At 50.9% G+C, this 18,590-nt stretch overlaps 1 protein-coding gene across 17 annotated transcripts in view; it reads right to left on the reverse strand.

The window, feature by feature from the left end:
- ANKS1A (ankyrin repeat and sterile alpha motif domain containing 1A) overlaps positions 1-18,590 on the reverse strand; it is a 106,480-nt gene that overhangs the window by 23,125 nt on the left and 64,765 nt on the right. For all 17 annotated transcript variants that reach the window (XR_014685772.1, XR_014685773.1, XM_084497988.1 and 14 more), the window contains 2 exons: positions 15,555-15,621; positions 5,191-5,297 (listed from right to left, as the gene is read on the reverse strand). Coding sequence is in view for 15 of the 17 variants with exons in the window: in XM_084497988.1 (XP_084354114.1) it covers positions 5,191-5,297; positions 15,555-15,621 (174 nt within the window). In the remaining 2 variants the exon portion in view is untranslated. The remainder of the gene's footprint in view (positions 1-5,190; positions 5,298-15,554; positions 15,622-18,590) is intronic.

Raw genomic sequence — 18,590 nt, forward strand, 5'->3', positions numbered from 1 at the left:
CAGGTAGAGGCAATGGCACTCCCTTCTCCGTTTTGGTGTCAGGGTTCCCCTGTGAGCTGCTGCAATCCCTTGCCACCACCGTCTCCATCCTTCCTCTCCCCAGCGCGCAGCACAGCCCGGCCTGGCCTCTCTCCCCAGGTCGTCCCGTGTTTGCCATGGGGCACTGGGATGCACTCTGCATCTCACAGCCCCGAACTGGTTTCCCCGACCTCCTGAAGTGAGAGCACCTCCTGCAAAGGCAGTGATGACCACAGGGGACGCAGCGGGACCGAGCTCTGGCAGCAGGACCCCTCTCGGTTCCTACTCTGACATTTTTCCTACTCTTACAGCTCCCTGGGTTCATTACCAGCCAAGGACAATTAAATTGATTTATAGTGCTTTTTTTTTCCTGAATGACACTGCTCACTCACTGCTACGGCTTTGTGAGCTGACCTTTTCTTTTCCTCCTCCGGTGGAGGATGAGGCAATGGGTCTCCTGAAACGCCGTGCAGACACCAGGGCTGCATTCCTCCACGTGGGAGGTAGCAGCGCTGGCCTCTCTTGGGTGGTGGGGTATTCTTGGTTCATTAGGGCTGTTAGCATTTGGCATGCACTTCTGCTGAGGATTTGGGTCTACTTGCAGAGCTGTATTTTGCTAAGGCCAGGACAGCGCAGCCACTGCCAGTAATCCTCAGCGAGCAGCTTCAATTCGGCGATGTTTACCCATCGCACAAATAAACCTTTCCCCTCTAATGACAGAACTCCAGCGAGCTGCAGAGCAGAGGAGGAGGATTTGAAGCACCATCTCCATTTTCTCTTTAAATCCCCAGCTGGCCGAACAGGCTGCTCTTCGAATTAAAGCCCCCCATGAAGAGCAGAAGTTTGGTGTCACAGTCCGATCGCCCCGAGCCAGCACTGCTGACGGTGAAGGTCACAGCGTGGCAGCGGAGAAGACGAGCAAAGAAGCTGCTCCCAGGGACTGCAGGGTTCAAGCTGGAGAGAGACAGCACGAAGAGCAGGGAAAGGCCCTTTCCTAACATTGCCCAGAAGCAGCACGCAAAGCAACTTAAAGGGAATAGGAGAAGTTCTCCAGAAGCAGAAGCGTGGCTCAGTACAGGTATCACTATTTGGAAAGAGAACTCAGTCTTTTAGGAAACAAAGCTACTTCAGCCCATCTTTTATAGCCCTTTTATAGCCTCCTGCACCATCTGAAATAAATGTAGCTTTTCTCCTCAGAAACACATACATTTGCAAGTGAATTTTAACATGCTGTCAGACTGATGTTTAAATAACCATGCTGCCTCAAGTCAACAATATCCACTCTTGACTGGAGTCAATACTTGATCAGGATGGTTTATTCTGAACCAGTCATAAACAGTCAGCATCCCTGAGATGCTCTTGTGTGCCACAGCAAACACTGCAGCACTTTGTTTTGTTTTGCAGCTCTAACAAGAATTTTGCATCATGGAAATACTGATCAAGAAACTCTGTCTAAAGAGCTGGAACAAAGCAAGGCACCAGCGAGGCCAGCGCTGCAAGCTCAGCCCGTCTGCTGCTTCCCAGCTCAGCTCCAGCTCCTAAAACACCCACAACTGCGTCCAGGCAGGACGATACTCCTTGAATTTGTGCATTAACACGCGTGGTTCCTGCTTGCCCTTCCCTGATAACCGCTTTGTAAGCCCTCAGCAGTGTCTGCAAGTTGCAGAAGTGAGAATGTTCCTGACAGGCACAGCCTGACACCGCTCAGAGCTAACTGGTACTGCAAGTTACTCTGGTGTTTGTCCTGAATTTCCCCCCAGAAAGAAAGAGCACTGGCAGAGACACACACAGGAGAAGGGCCAGTCCTGACGGCACTCATCGCTCTTCCCAAAGCAGACCCAAAGGGCAACAGAAACGAGAGGTTTGCTGCCAGTGGCAGCGCTGCTCCCATAAAGGCAGCCGGTGGCAGGGGGTCCTGCTGGATCCTGGGGCCGCCCAGATGCAGGCTGCTAAAACTTGTCCCTGCTGCAGCTCTGGAGTTCCCCAGAGCAGAGAAACCTCTGCTCAGCATTCACCGCCCGCACCGGCTATCTGCTAAAACACACTTCTCCCTTCCCTTTTTATTGGAAAACCCGTAAAACGTTCATGGCTCGCATTACAGTTTACATCCCCAACCCTGCCTTTTTGGCATCAACCGTGAAAGCTGCAGGTCTCCCCAGTCTCCTTGGGCCCGCGGTGCTCCCTGGTAAGGGCGCACGCAGCAGGATCGCTGCCTCCCTTCTGCCCATCGCTGCTGGCCGCGTGTCCGCAGAGCAGAGGGAGCCAGCCACATATCAACTAATAACGAGTCTGGGTTTCCAAAACTAACAGAATTATTATTCTTGGAAACAAGGGATATTTCTGCCTTACAGCTGATTAAGAAGCTTAATATATTTACTGGGAACTTTTCAAAATCACTTCACCGTGCTGTGCGTTCGTGAATCATTTCCTTTGCGTCGGGGGGGGAAAGGCTTTTGTAACACAGGGTGTGAATTAACACGAGAGCCAAGTGAAAATACAAAGGGAATTTGGAATTCCCAAAACCAGAACTGCCTAAGGAAGGGGCTAGAAGAGCACTGAAAAACCAAAAGGCCAAACCTCTGTACCCTCTGAGTTCTGTCTCTTACCACCTTTGCACTACAACATTGTAAAAATCCATTTTTTACTTTTTTTTTTTTTAATAAAGCAACAGCAGCAAACACCACGGCGCCAACCAACGCTGGATCTCCCCCAGTTCCCCCTGCAGGATGTGCTCTTTGTTAGACCAATCTCTTAACCCCCTCACCTGTACGTACTGCGGGCTGAGAATTCCTCATAAATGTATCAGACTAAGGAGCTTTTCGAGGAGGCTGTGTATTTGACAGCATGCAGCTAACATTTTGTTCTTGCAATGCTTTTTTTTTTTTTTTTTTGTCTCCCCAACATCCAAGCTCCTTGTTTGCTCCCAAAGGGGCCACCCATGGATGCAGGCAGCACAGGGAGCATCCTCAGCAAGCTGAAAAAAACCCCACAGCACTATAATGAGGGCGTAATGTGACATGAAATCTTAGACAGGAAACAAGTGTTTCTGTACAAAAAGACTCCAACTTCTTAATTTTTGCTACTACAACTTAATTAGCCTCACAGCCCATCTGGCGGCTTGCAAACCATCACCCAGCATTCGTTGGGCTTGGAAATAGTCAACATGGTCCTGGTAAGGACTGAGCCTTGCACAGAAACTGTTTTAAGCCCAGGACGATACTGCTGCTTAGTTTGAAATATTAGTGACCAAAAGGAGGAGTTAATACAGGAATTATTGCATCAAAAAGGAAAGGAACAGGCAACCAGACACGGCAGGAGCCCAGCACCGATGCCCTTTCAGTACTCACTGCAGCAGCCAGCTTCAGTGTCTACAACAATTTTAATAATTCATCTAAGAGCATCATCACCAGTGTTAAAAACAAACGAACTCGGTTCCCACTTGGACATATCTGAAGGTTTTACTCCCGCAGCGTCAGCAGCTGAAGGGAAGTAACAGCATGGAGGAGATTTTTACGAATTAGACTTTCAGACCGGGCTGCCTGTATTAGCCTGAAGTTCCTAAGGCTCAGATAAAAGGATTTAAAAGCCAGATTTGACATGGGTGCCAGAGTCAACTCCCCAGTAAAAAAGGATAAACAGCAAAGAAGAAATCAGCCAGGGTTTGCAGGAAATCTTTGTTAAATTATTTGACCTTTTAAAATTGAGGGAATGAGCAAGGAGAGAGCGTCCCACTGCCTGGATTTCCTTACAAATGAAAATTCTGCACGAGGCAGTCAGCAGCTAGGCAGCTACTCACTGCACAGAACCACGGTCAGTGCAAATTCCTGCTTCTGAGCTTCTGGCTCCTGCTTCTCCGGGGCCAAATGGAAAGTTGAGTCCCTTTGTTGTTAAGCTTCTGTACCGGGACATCTATCGTAGCGCTGGAGGTGCCGTATCTGCTGCCTGCTGGAAGAGGCAGCCCAGCAGCCCGCCGACACCACAAAGGTCAGCCCAATGGCAGAGGACCCTAAGCAGGGACCTGGGGGTGAGGGTGGAGGCAGAAGCCCGTGAGAAAGCCGCCACTTGTCACCAGCAGCTCCCCTGCTGAAGGTGCCTGACCTAGACAAAGGAGAAGCTGCTTGCCACAGAGGCCAGGACGTGGGGCTGGGTATTCACAGGGGCACAGCTGCCAGCGTTCAGCCTCCAGGGCTGGGTGGAGATCCCGTGACGCTTACAGGAACGTTTGTCCTGTTGGTCAGGTTATTTTTTAAGAGTGTAATTGCATCCTGCCTTTATGTACCCAACCGAGGCTGCTCCTGAGTGCCCTGCCCATCCAGCCGTGCCCCGTTCGGTCTCCCTTTCTTTCTCCGGCTGCCCCCCACCGACCTCCACCACCACACGATGGGAGCTGCTTTTAACTTGGGAGAGCAGGAGGCTCCCCGCAGATGTGGAACAGTCACATTCACTCACTGGGGTGTTTTCGGAGCCCTTTTTGCCTGGCTCACAACATGGAGTGACATCCCCCTGGATGTCACCTCTCCGCACCACCCTCAGCACCAAGGAGCCCACACACAAGGGCATTTCTTTAATTCTTTAAACTGCACAAAAAGCACTCCCCCACACACCCCAATTTGTCTCTGCAGCTTATCATCCCATGCAAATTCTGATTTCTGCACCATGCCACCAAGTTCCTATGCACTAAAGCCCTCAATAGTAAACACTAGGGTGCTGCCATCATTAGGTTTCAGAGCCAACAGTGTCAACACAATCAGGTTCAGCTCATTAACACCCTGCCCGCGTGCTTAGAGTGAGGATACTTCCAACAAGAGGTCTGCCACCTCCTCGACAGTCCAGAGCACAGATGGCTCAGTGACTTTTTCAACACATTAATGAATTACAGGTGCCGTATCTTGAATAAATTGGATCGTAAAGATTTAGGCGGTGGAGTAAATGAAATTTTATAGCAAAATGACAGTGAAAAACTGTAACAACTGTAACTGAATCAAATGGGAAGATGAATGAACCAACACAACCCTCGTTTCCTCCTTTTGTCTAACTTCCTATGCACCCTCCAGACCATTCTACTGAGATGCAGAGCCCAGACCTGCTCTGCAATGGACACAGGGGTCCCGCAACAAGTTGGGGTCCAGCTGAGGTGTTTGTTAGAGCCCAAAGGTCCCACCAGCAACTTACCAGGAAGCGGACATCATCAAAGCCGTTCAAAAGCAGCTTACTCTCGTATTGCTGCAGGCCGATGGACTCCAGCCACTCCCCGACACTCTGCTCCAGCATCCGCGAACCTGACGAGAGAGGAATCGGCAGACGCTTGAAAAGGGAAAAACCGTTAAGGCGGTAGCAGCGGCACTCTGAGGAAGACAGATGGCATTGCCACATCATAGTCATTACCATAAAGAAACTCAAAAAATTATGCTCAGAGTACAATAAATCAGCTGGCAGACAATTCCGCTGGTGTGCACAGAGCATGGACAACAAGCTTCCAGCGCCTCCACGGGCTCCGGGTTTAATTTGTATCCCAGTTAGCGCTCAGAAAACGAAACACCTTGCCCCAGCAAACTGTTTAAGAAGCGCTCCCGGGACCATGGCATCACATGCACTGCTCGCAGGGCTCGGGCGAGTTTCTTGCCAGGCAAACACACGAAGCCCAACCCCACGGGGATGCTGATCCAGTGCTTGGCTCATCGGAAGGGGGCGGGAGGAGGGCAGCAAACTTTCCCCCAAGGCATTCGCAGCCAGCCGCAGGTGCGAGGGAACGGAGTGGAGCTGCTCACAGCCGCGCAGCGCCGTGCAGGTCCGCTCGTCCATGCGACTCCGGACGCACAACGCTGCCCAGCGGGCCAGCAGGGAGGGCCAAGCGCGCTGGAGGCACAAAGCAGCTAGAGAGAAAGTACATCTTCATGCAGCTGAGACACAGAACAGACACGACGGACTTTGAGAAAAGCAGCAGAAGCCAGGCTAGAGCAGCTGTCCACAGGAAGACATGCAAGACAAAGAAAGCACACAAACTGCAGCAGAAGATAAGAAGGGCTTATACTTTTTTTCCCCAAGCAGTCCTGAAAGAGGCAAACCATGGTAAGGGCTTTTTCTCTCCGTTACTGCGTTACGAGGAGCAGAGGGGCGAGCGACCCTGAGCATGAGTCTGAGAGTCCTGGCACTGCCATGTCACCCCCTATCCGACACGGGGCATTTCATTCAGCACGTGGCTCGGACCGTGCTGGCTGGCTGCATCGGAGAGCCTAACTACAGTGCTGCGCTGGCTGACAGCAAGAGAGACAGAGGAACCAGAATGGCTTTTACACAATGCATTCAGTCCTGCCAGGTGCTTGGTGCACGCTTGCATTTGCCCTTCCTTCATTTTCTTCAGCTAAGTGCAGCTGCTGCATCCCAGCCCCTGACTCAAACAGGCAGCAGCTCTGGAGAATGAGGCATTTTAGTTCCTTGCTTCCAAAGCACGTCAAAACAAAACGAGACCAAACGCAAGCACACCCTCTCCTCTTCCTGCAGCAGCTCAAGTCAGAGACATGCCACGGCACCTCCTCTCAGCCTCTTATAAATGAGATTCTTCCCAACACCCTACAGAAGCTGTGCAGACAAGCTCTCCTTCCCTCGCCCCTGGGAAGGGAGTCCAGGGACTTGTTCCTCTCCTCTAGAGGAGCTCGAGATATGACAGGAAAAGTTCAGAGATCTCCTTTTCATCAGGGCATTTGCTATGCAAGACAGGCTGAAATTTTCAGGCTGCTTAGCACATCTGTGTTTCAAGGGTATATGCAAATAAAAAGATGATCAAGAGAAAAACAAGTTTGCTTTCTTTGAACCTTTAGGTCACCTGAAGCTGTTTGGCACCTTCCAAGCCATCCTTCCACCCCCACCCACTGCAATGGCTGCACAACGCAGAGCTCACGGTCTCGTCTGGAAATTCTTGGGGAAAGGGATCCTGCTGCTCTGGTCCTCGGGAGCGCTCCTCTGCCAGGCGAGCCGCGCTTGGCGAGTTCGGGAGAGCCGGCCGGTCTTCCTAGCGCACGCTGCAGCGCGAGCAACGCAGAGATCACAAAAGCTTTCCGTCTCCCTCCCCTCACGCAGCCTGTGCAGAAGGGCAGCATCTAAACCTGGAATTTATGCAACAAGCTCCGGCTCGCCCGGGGTCTCCATCCTTCCCTCCCGTCGATCCTCTGTGGTCCACAAGCAGCCAGGCAGCCGCGTCCCTTCCCCGGCAATCACACGTCCTTGCAGCGAGCCGCAGCGTCAGGCTTTGTCTGAAGGCAGCGAGCTCCACGCTTGCCGTTCCACTCTCAGTCCTGTCTCCTGCTCTCGCATTGCCTGTCCCTCCCTTCTCTTCATCCTCTTACCCCTCCCAGCTCTTCCATCCACTGCACGAGCAGCGAGCAGCCTTCGCAGCAGAAGCTGCAGGAGAGGGGAGGGAGACGGCAGCTTTATAACTCTCTAGTGGAAATTACTGACTTCTCAATATTTACTCAATGATGGACTGCACGGCTTGGGTTTTCAAAAAAAAAAAAAATGATGTTACAGGTCTGCTTTGACAGTTCAAAGTGATTTGTGGCTGGCTCAGAATTAATTTACTGAGAGAGAGGTGAGGAAACTGCTTGCTGCCTACTACAGCATTTCTGGAAGCAGTTGGGGTATTGGCAGGGGGAATGAAACCGCAGCAGTTCCTTCCTCTGAGCTCCTGAATTTGCTTTTAAAAAATTATTTACTCTACTCAGCCTTTTGTACACTCATAAATGTATTTCTGCTTTTAAAGGGGAAAACCTACAGTGACACCAAGTACAGGTTTTCTGGTTAAAAACCACTTAAAATCACAGCAAAATGAACAGGGGTATTTGGAGGGGGAATGGAAGGGTTAATATTAAAAAGAAAAAGAAGAGAACAGATGCCCAAAACATCCCAGACTGAAACAGAAAAGTCCAAGATATTTACATGTTACGAGGATGACACAGGAGCAAACGAATGCCAGTCACTGTGCCGCCCAGCAAGAGCTGCACCCCAGATTCTGATTAAATAAACTCCTAATTCTCAGCCAGATCAGCTCCATCCTTCTCCCTGTGCTCCAAATTTTAGGAATCCTACCTTTAAAAGGTCTCGGGGCAGCGGGTAGCTGACAGAGTGTAGTTAGAAATAATTACAGTATTTAAAATTTGCAGAAAAAGCAAGCCAAGCAATTCAGTTCCTCTTGCAAGGTTTTTCAGGTAACAAAGAAAACAGAAAAGGGACAGGGCCACCTCGGCCCTGTTACTGCTACAGTAACAACCCTTAATGCCACGTTCGAGCCTGTCTGCAGGAAGGAATAAGCACAGCACACCTGACAGCCAGCATCACCCTGTTTGCTCTTGGAAGCTGAGAGCAGCTCAGCACAACCTGGCGTGGCCTGAAGACACACAACTGAGCTTTACTAGAAAGAAAAAAACTGCATGTCTAAGCAAGCGTTGATGAAAGCATGGTCCGTACACAAAGAAAGCATGCAAAAGCAGCAAATCAGGCATTTGTTGCCACAGCTGGGGCTGATCATCAGGTGGAAGTCCTTAAACCCACAGAGGGGGGGCTGTAAGCTCAGGCAGTGCATTAGGCAAGATGGATGGGCCAGGAGAATGTAGTCATTAACGCCATCAGATGCAAGAAATAGAGCCAGCACCTAACTTTACTGGAACTAAAATCAATTAACCAAATGCAGATTGCTAACAAATTTCTTCCTCTTTAGCCCAGCAGAACACCAAGCACGTTTCTCACGTCTCAAGTCAACGGCAGAGTTAACTCACCGGGCCCCAAATGCATTTGCTGTCCAGCGCAGCGTGCCTCCTGCCTGCATCAGCCTGATTTACCGAGCACAGCCCATTCATCTCCTCAGTTTTGGGGAGAGAAACGCCACCTGATAAATTGCTGTAAAGCAGCAAGCAAGGCACAGGTTTCTTTATTTCCGAGCTAGCAGCGAGACGAGAAGCTGCAGGGCAGTGGGGCTGAGCTGTGCTCCCCTACCCCTCTGACCCACGTCTGGAAGGGAGGGATGATCAGAAGTAGGTTGCTGGAGATAAATGTGTGTGTGACAGCAAACCAGGCCTGCACAGAGAGACTGAATACAAACATCTATTCCCAAGCCAAATAAAACCAAACAACTTCAAGGCAAGGCCCAGATGGGATCCAGCATCCTTTAAGAGATGGGGTTCCTTGATCCCTCCTCATCCCTAAGAGCACACACCAGCACAGGTCTGTGACAGATCCCTTTTCTTCTCACCTCTGCCACCCCACCCTCAGGATTCAGCCAGAGAAATCCATCTGAAAGATCGCTTTACGAGCTCTACCAGGAAATCAGAGGCTGACCCCGTTGGCCGAGTGCATTGGGTTTACGTGGCAAGGTTTTGGTGGGAGGCCGCAGGGGTGGCCTCTGTGAGACGAGGCCAGAAGCTGCCCTGGGTCAGACAGGATCGGTACCGGGCAGTGCCAGCTGGATCAAGAAGGGACCTGCTGAGCCAAGGTGTACTGCTGGTCGTACCTCAGAGAATATTTAAGAAAGGGGGAGAAAAAAATGCTGTGCAGCAGCAGCTGGGAAAAAGGCGAGAGAGCCAGCCCTGCAGCCCCCCGGTTGGTGAAGGAGGCCAGGAGGTGCTCCAGGCACGCAGCAGCAGTTCCCCCACAGTCCGTGGAGAGGCCCCTGGTGGAGCAGGCTGTCCCCCTGCACCCATGGGTCCCACAAGGAGCAGATCTCCATGCTGCAGCCTGTGGAGGAGCCCCTGGTGGAGCAGTGGATGTGGCCTGGAGGAGGCTGAGGCCCATGGAGAGCCCCCAGGCCAGAGCTGCAGCCCGTGGAGAGGAGCCCACATGGAGCAGGGGTCTGGGGGGAGCTGCCGCCCGTGGGGGACCCGTGCTGGAGCAGTTTGCTCCTGGGGGATGGATGGACCCTGTGGTACGGAGCCGTGTGCTTGAAGAGCTGCTGCCTGTGGGAAGCCCCCGCAGGATGGGTTTGGGGAGGAGCAGACCCAGCACACGCCTCAGTCCCCTGCAGCATGTAGGGGAAGGAGGTGCTTGGTGGGTGGAGGAGGACCCTAGTTTGCCTTAGTTTATTACCAATTGGCCATAAATTAACTAAATCTCCCTTACACTGAGCCTGCTTAGGCCATGATGGTAATTGGTGAGAGATCTCCCTTCCTTATCCCAACCCACGAGCTTTTATTTCCTCACGTTTTTCTGTCCCTGTTCTGTTGAGGAGAGGGGATGAGAGCAGTGCACCAAGAAACAGGTTCCAGCTCCAAACTTCACAAAGATGCCACACTGCTTCTCGCCATCCCAGCATCCAAGGGCAGCAGAAGTTTCACGTGCTCATCCCTAACCCTAATAGCAAGACAAAGGTTTTGTCATGATGGTTTACAGAGGAAGGACCGCTGGTACAGAAATCAGCTATTTGCCCCAAACTGCAAGGGCCCCAAAATAACCCAGCTATTTGCCCAAAACTGCAAGGAACGTCTAGGGGACAGGAGGGGCCTGGGCTTGTTCCAACAGAAGCCCAAGGGTCCCCACTTTCCCTACACCCAAGCCAGTTGTATGCAGTAACAGCCTGTATATATGGACTCCAAGCACACCGAGCTCCTCAGCAGCTGCCACACAAGGACTTTAACCTCTACAGGCAAATTAGGGACCCCAGGCACAAAACTAGAGTTGGGAGCCCCAATACCTTCAAGGTCCACCCAGAGTTGGGGATGAGAGCATGTTTGGCAAGTTCCCTGCCTGTTTGTGATGTGATGTGAACCATTCAAACAGCCCTACCAAACTCCTGAGCAGCAAACGCCAAACTGCTAAAAACTACGCATCAGGGTGCCTGCAGCCCTTTGGAGGATGCACTTTGTCCTCAAGCGAGGGGCTGGCAAAGCATTTTCCATGTTCCAGTTGACCACGTTTGCAAATAAGGAGAAAAAAGAGAAGCTGGGAACATGCACAGCAGCTGGTCTGTGTCCAGGGAGCCCACCCCAAGTGGAAGGCAGCACAGGCAGCAGGAAAACGTGCTGCTCGTGGCTCTGCCTGCTTCCAGAGACAGGTGTCCATTTTGCTGAAAAACTCCCTGCACAACAGCAGCTTTTGCAGAAGTGCAAGCTCCTCCTCTCCCCTCCATGTCAGACCTCTTCCCTAATGATATCGATCAATCACACGCGCTGCTACAGCTACAGCCCGGCTCGGGGAGGGGAGGGCCTGTCAGAAAGCAGGATGCAAAAGGGCTGCCATTGGATTAGACCAAAAAACACACGCTGCTTTGCATCCCCCAGCAAAGCCCTTTGGCCCTAGGAAACACAAGCCCTAATCAGTACATGGTATGTAGGGCAGGCACAGGTTAACCCCCCGGTGGGAACTGGCAGGGGGTTCCTCCTCACCAAAGCAAGAGCCCCAGTGACAAATGGATGAGATAAGCTTTATTATGGCAGGCAGGAGCCGTGTGCGCAGATGCGTATTAGCATCTCATCAACTGGAGACGCTGCCCACTCGGAGCAGTTTGGAGGTGAAGGATTTAAAAGGACAGAATTATTTAAAAGGACAGAGTTCCTTGCGGTGGCAGCCCTCCAGCATCCTCCATCACGCCACAGTAAAGACAAACAAGCTCCTGAGGTCTGCTTTTGTCCTGGCTCCTGATTAAAGGCAGAGGAGGGAATTCACGCTTCAAGCAGGGGAGGAAGCACCTCTGTCACAAGCAGCCTTGTCTAGTGAGTATCAGTACCTACAGCTGTGCTTGGGAAAAGCCTGGCATCACCCACGTTTAGGAGCGTGGCAGATCAACCACATCCAAAGGGCTCGGCCACCGCACCACCCGAGCTGACCTGCAACTGGCAACCCCAGGTCCTGCTCCCTGCACAGCTGCTGCCCCACCAGGAGTGATGGGGAACAAAGATCCCCCAGAGAGGCCCCAAGGGACATCTGGAGAAGGCTGTGTCCCCACATGGGCAGGATGCTTCCCGGCTGTTTGGGTGGCCCAGAGGACAGGTTTGCCACAGCCAAACTGCTCTCACCACCATAAAGCATTTCCTCCGATAGCATTTCCAAGACATTTACATTTCTGAAACCCTTGAGCAGTACATGATATTTAGTCACCTTCAGTCCCCAGACAGCAGGGTTCACCAGCATCCATTTAATCAAGCTCTGTACCCCGCGTCTCCCTACAAACAGCCTCGTTTCCAAAGGCTCAATTAAAGCCAAGCAATTAGCTCCTCCTTTGAAGGCCAGGACTCGGCTCCATCCAGAGACAACGCACCCGCAGCTCTGCCTGCAGCAGTAGAATGGGCAGGTTTGTTAACAAACTGCTGGTTTCCGGACTGAAGCTGCATCTCGGGAAGAGAAGAATTTCAATAAGCCTCCCGAGCAGCTCAGTAATGCAGAAACGTGGAGACAGGCGGCTGGGGAAGAGGCAGGCTGGTTCCCTGGTCTGTGCAGGGGATGCAGACACTTCTAGGGACACGTGCACTGACATCAAAGCCTCCTTCCTCTCTTAGCTTCACCTCCCCTTCACGTGCACTTTCCTCAAAAGATGGAATAAAAAAATAGTATAGAAAAAGGTTTGGGATGCTTTCTGTGAAAGGTGGTAAAACTGCAAAGGGATCTTGTTTGATCCTGCGAACAGAGCCAAGACGTGCAATTAGGTCACCGTAGGAGCAGCAGCAGAAGGTACCTTAACAGACTGGGATCTGACTGCTGCTCTGGGCTGGATGCTCAACACAGACTCAGCACAGGCAGCTTTATTCCCCGTACCCCAGCCTCTTCTACTTAAAACACTTTCATTTTCATAAATGTTGTAACCCAGGATCATCTCCCGCCGCTCTGATGCTGCATTGCGGAGACAAGAGTTATAACAGTTGCAAGCATGGCTGGAGGACATTGCTCTGTTGTTTGAGGAAAATCAATGCACTAAATGACACCAGGATTCCTCCTTCACCTTGTCTTATGGAAATTTGAAGAAGCAGAGACAAAATGCACAGCTAAATCATCGCAATACAATTAATAAAACTACTTACTTCAAGGTCATGGAAGCACAGGGGTAAAATATACAGGGAAAAAATGTGATGAGTTTTATCTGATGTGAAACCATGATAGAGCGTCTATCTAGAGTTTTACTGGTGAAAAATTTATAAATGTTAAAAATATTCTGGAAGCCACCATTTATGGGTTGCAGAAAAACAGGGGCTTTGCTGGAGAAATCTCTGCAACGCTCCCGCTGCTCTGTCCTGTTTGGGAGAGGCTGGGTGGCAGAGGCAGCTCTTTGCACCTCATCCTGCAGCAGCAAAACTAAAACCTGGCACTCCACAAGCTCCAGCTGAAACAACGTGCACAAGAACACACAAATTTGAAGAATAAAAAAAGGCTTGTCTCAATGATAGGGCTGCAGAGATAAAATAGGGGTAGGGGGAGTCTGGCCAGAGCTGGAAACTGACCCCAAAGCCCAGGTTAATGCCAATTAAAGGCTGGTTTTGCTTCCCTCTGTGCTGACTTAAGACCATAAGACATTCAGGAGACTGCAATCAGGCTATTTTTTCATCTCCTAATCCAACACACAAAATTGTGCCACGGAACTGTACAGATGACAGGCCTCATAAGGGCTAATTTTAGTCCTTCCCTGGAGCAGATCTCCCAGGCTGGAGCACCAGCGTCCTCTCCCTGGCCCTCCACAAGAGGCAGGGCAAGCACTGGGGGGCCCCAGCAGGAACCCACACCCCACACAGGCTTTCTGCTCCAGCACTCTGGTCCCCCAGAAACATTCCCTAAGCAGGTGATGCTGCTGAAAAGCCAGGAGACCCGCACCTCATGGGCAAACACCACATCACACGGCTGACAGAGCAGGGCTATGGATTTAAAAGCCACCTGGAGGAGAAGAAAACCACCCAAGAGGCACTAAAAGCTTGAGACCAAAGCATGAAGTGAGACAACCCAAAGGCAAGGGACGCCTCCTCGCTCTGCCCAGAGCACAGCAACGTCACCTCCAAGCCTGTACATCCCCACCAGCCGCTGTCTTAGCCAGGGAAAACAGCCCCGAGCGGGCTGGCAGAGCAGCTTTACCTCCAACCATGCCCAGGAGCAACCACAACCTGTACCAGTGAGTTCCCCTGGATATAGTGGGTGTTGGAAGATGAAACGCTCCTTTCCTTTTCATTTGGCCTGAACAGGGTAGGAACATCCTAAAGAAAGGGAAGACAACCCCTCCACCTGGGAGGTGGTTTGGGACACTAAGGACAACCCACACCCGCAGATCAGAGACATTGAAATACCCTAAATGCTGCTGTAGATCTTGTATCAGAGCGACTACGCATTTTTCAAATCTAAATACAAAATCCCCATCCCAGCCTCCCAGGACTGAAAGGATTTAATGAACAAAATACGGGAGTGTGGAGAGCTATGAGGAGGTTCTGCTCGTATCCGAAGGGACAGATCCACACTTATGTAACCAAAAGAGGCAGAGAAAAGAGCATCTTGCTGCTGCATTATGCATTTGAAACAAAAGCGAGATTGTTGTGGGGATTGTGAGACCAGCCAGAAGACAAACACGCAGCAGCTCTGTTTCAGACTGACTGCTTACAGAACGTTTTGTTGTTACCCACCAGAGAAGAACAGAAAACTTGAGACAAACAGATTTTAAAAGGCAGGAGAGAAGTGGAAGCAATTGGTCCGACTTTCTTAGGGGCTATGTTGAGAACAACAGCAATTGTAGGAGCTCAGAGATCAGCAGAGCTTCCTATCCCTAGGACACTGGCTGGAGTCCTTACCCCACCTTTCAGCTAAGCTACAAAATAATTTTTTCCCACGTGCAGGAAAACCTGATCTTCATCTTCCTCCTGCACACCCAGCAAACACCAGTGGTGAAGCGTGAAGTATCAGAGCGCCCTGGTTATTGGGCTGTGAGAGGGGAGCAACGAGCCAGCCACTGGAGCTGATTTTACTCGTGCGGGAGAGCAAGAGACGTGTCCTGCACCACTCACACCAGCCAGCACCTCTCACCTCAAGGGAAGGGCTGTGAGCAGTCACTGCAGGTGTTGGAAGCCACCGATGAAAGCTCCACGATTCTCAGCAATAACCTTGGTTTAGAGTTATTCAAAGATGCAAAAGCACCGCCTCAAAATGCATTGTACCCTAAGCAGTAATACCAAGCCCCAGATTTTAAACAGCCACTTCCAATAAGAAACAGGACCCCTGCACACACACATGCAGACACTGGGGAGAATTAACGGGGAGCAGGCGAGCAGGGCCCCCTTCCCCATCAGGCAGGGGGTGCCAGCCGTAATGCTCCTCACCCAGCCCAAAAGCCAGCCAGGTAGGAAGGACAGCCATGGTATAAAAAATTAATCCACCCAGGGGAGCATCCAATTCAGCTTGCTGGTAGCGGTGTTGAATGTTATACTGGGAAAGAGAGATCTGCTCCTCTGTGCCAGACCCTTCCTTTCCCTTCTGGGTGCTAAAGGAAGAGCCAACCCCTGGGGGGGGCTAAGTGCAGCGACACACAGACACACACAGACAGACAGACACACACAGACACACACGGACACACACGAGCTGGGTTACGCTACCTGAGATCCTCTGCTGCTCCTGGGAGAAGTCAATGCCTTCGCCGATGGAGCTCATGATTTTCTCAATCTGCAAATAAAACAAGCACATGCTGCATTACTGACAGAGCCGCAGGAAAAGGTAAAGGGAGCCCCAGGATTTCACTGCCATGGGACAGATCCAGGGAAGGACGTTAAGGTACCTCTGACCCAGAAAGGGTGCCCTTAACACCTTGCCTGGAAAAGTCTCCTTATGGGTGGATGACTCAGGAGGGATGGAGAGAGGCTGGGACCTTGCTGAGCCTTCCCTCTAACAGCCTGAAAATAATCAGCTCCACGAAACCCATCCCTCGGAGCACAACCTTAGGGAGAAGGAAGGGATCCCCAAATCGCTCAGCACCCTGCAGGAACATGCAGCCCCTCCTTCCCCAGCAGCCAAGCCGGAGAGACGCAGGTTGCTACCGCCCTCACAGCATGCAGGGTGAGCCTGGCTTCACCTCAGTCTCCGTTTTCTTGTTTGGTTTTAAAAGCACCACGTTCCCCAAACCTCTGCGTGTGCATCACTGAGAGCAGAGGCGCTCAGAAAGAGTTTGAAAATAAATTAAGGATGCAAAAGCACCGTGGGGGCAAACGCCTCAACTGCCCAGGAGAGGGAGCTAAAGACAGTCCCATGCCCCGATCTGAGCAGTTCACAGTCACTCAAGGCAGATGTCACGCAATTACGAAATGGTACAAACTTTGTTTCCTGAGATGCTGCCTTTTCAAGTCCACTTTGGAGCTGGATATAAATGATCGCTTTTGCAACAACAAAAAACCTTAAATTTGTAACTTTTACAAAGCTACAAGAGTAGTCCTTAAGTAACAAGAGAAACTTGGAAGAACAACTGAGCAGAGTTTGTAAACTGAGATTTTGTAATGTAGTGCTGCAGAGGGAAAACGGATGGTGACAATTACTGGATTAACTCTGTTAAGATGGAAGAGCTGATAAATTACAGCTCAGTAAGTCAATTTAGGGTTTTCAATAGTTTAAGGCATCCTACGATTAAAGTCCACTATTTTCCAGCCAGCAGTGAGACCCTCAAGAGGCTCAGCTCTGCTTGCTTACCCCAGTCTTCAATCTATAACCAAACAGGAGGGAAAAAAAAAAAAAAAGCCTCCAGTGGGATTCCCAAATAAAAACCTGCCAAGAAAACATTCCTGCGAGACACTTGAGAGTGGCTGCTGCTGAATGCAAAGCCGATGCACAGACTGGCAACAGAGGGGGGGGAAAAAACAGCAAATGAACTCTTACACAGCTTTTTCTCCCTCCCTGGTCTTTTAAGGACAGGCTGGGGGAGGAAGTCCAAGTTTTCCTGGACCTCGTCCCCCAGCCTGTACAAGCCTGGGACCTGGGCGTGCTGCTTCGCTTGGTGCAGCTGCACAAACTCCCCAAAGCGCCCGTGAGCAGAGCTCCTGGAAACGCTGCGAGGAGCTGGGGGCCTGACTTCCAGTCAAAATCAATCGGAGCTCGAGGCTGAACTCCATTAAGGTTAGGGATTTTTTTGGTGAAAGAAAAAGCAGCCAGCTTTCAGACTCCTGCCAAGTGAGATCTCCAGTGGAGTCCTTCTCATTCGCGGGCAGCGGAGGCAGTTGGCTGTAACGTTTGGTTTCACCGGGGAGAAGGCATTCACGCCGTCCATGCAAGAGTCATTAAAGGACACGGTACCCTGCCCCTGGAAAAGCACGAGGGCAAACACTTCTGCTGGGCTTAAAATACAGTTAATGCCAGTTTACTGCGAGCTTTGAAGACCAGCCTGAAAGAAATAAATCAGAATTTGAACACGTAGGGAAGTGAGGCACGCTCGAGAATGATGAAAGCAGGGTTTTGAAGTCTCTGGATGTGCAGCTCCTGCTGTCAGCACAGGGCAGAAGTGGGTTTTGCTCTTCTGCCCCCAAACACAGCCAGAACTTGAACGTGACTTTTGCTAAAACCGCCCGAGCAGTGCCGGGCTCTCTCCCCATCAGGGGGCTGGTCCTGGACAAAGGGCAGGAGCCGTCACACCCTGGCAGAAGGGTTAACGGAGCCACCAACAGGGCAGCAGGATGAGCCATCGGATCCCTTATTTCATAGGAGGGTAAGAATGACAACGGAGATTCGATGTGAGAGCCGGGAACATGAAGGCTTTTACTTACACGAGCCGAGTCATTCAGAGCTTTTATCAAAAATTGCAAGCTGTTTGTACAAGAAATGGGATTTTAAGCTCGAGTTTAAAAGGATGCACTAAAAAGAATGAGGCCAAGGCAAAAATACCCCGATCTCAAGTGGACAAAAGCAGCTCCTAAATGACAAGCATAAAATCAAACACGGGCAGGGTGGCTCATTTTGCAACTGCTCACATCACTAGCCCTTTCTGCAGATAAAAATTACATGGCTAGTCATCGTGTCATCTGATCTCGCTATTTAGACTCCATGTGGCTGAATAAGGAAGCCCCAGAAATACAGCTTTGAGAACTGCAAGGAAAAAAAAAAACACTTGTTTTTCAGCTAACCTAAGGCTCTTGCGTAAATCAGCAACTCTGCAGTATCGACAACAGAAGTGTGGGGTCAGCTAAACTGGAACTGGTTAGGAAGGGGAAAAAAAATGAAATAATTTCAAGTCTGCCCTGCAATGTGGAGTTTTTCTCCTACCACAATTAAGCCTTTTAACTCTTTTCATCCTTTGGAGGCATTTGTGGCAGTCACCTTCACACCACCAGCCCCGCTCCTCTCCACGAGCTCAGCTTTAAAGAACTTTTCCTTTTCTCTTTGCAATGCAGCCTGAACAAAGCACGAGGGCTGCAGCAGCTTCTGCTCAACAGACAGCAGCAGCTAACCGAAAATCATTAGCTGCCTCGTGCAAAGGTTATGGACTGAAACCCAGAGGTAACCCAAGCCTCTCAAGGCACGTTTGTTGCCAGCCACCATTTCAGCAAGAACCACCTGTTTTCATTGCTTTTGCCCCAGCAAAGCAGCAAATGCTCCCCAGCAAAGCCTTCAAGGCTCGTGGTGCCCTGATGTGCCACCAGTCCATAAGGGACGGG

The sequence above is a fragment of the Aythya ferina genome (genome assembly GCF_964211825.1).
Source record: "Aythya ferina genome assembly, chromosome: 25".
Taxonomy (NCBI): Eukaryota; Metazoa; Chordata; class Aves; order Anseriformes; family Anatidae; genus Aythya; species Aythya ferina.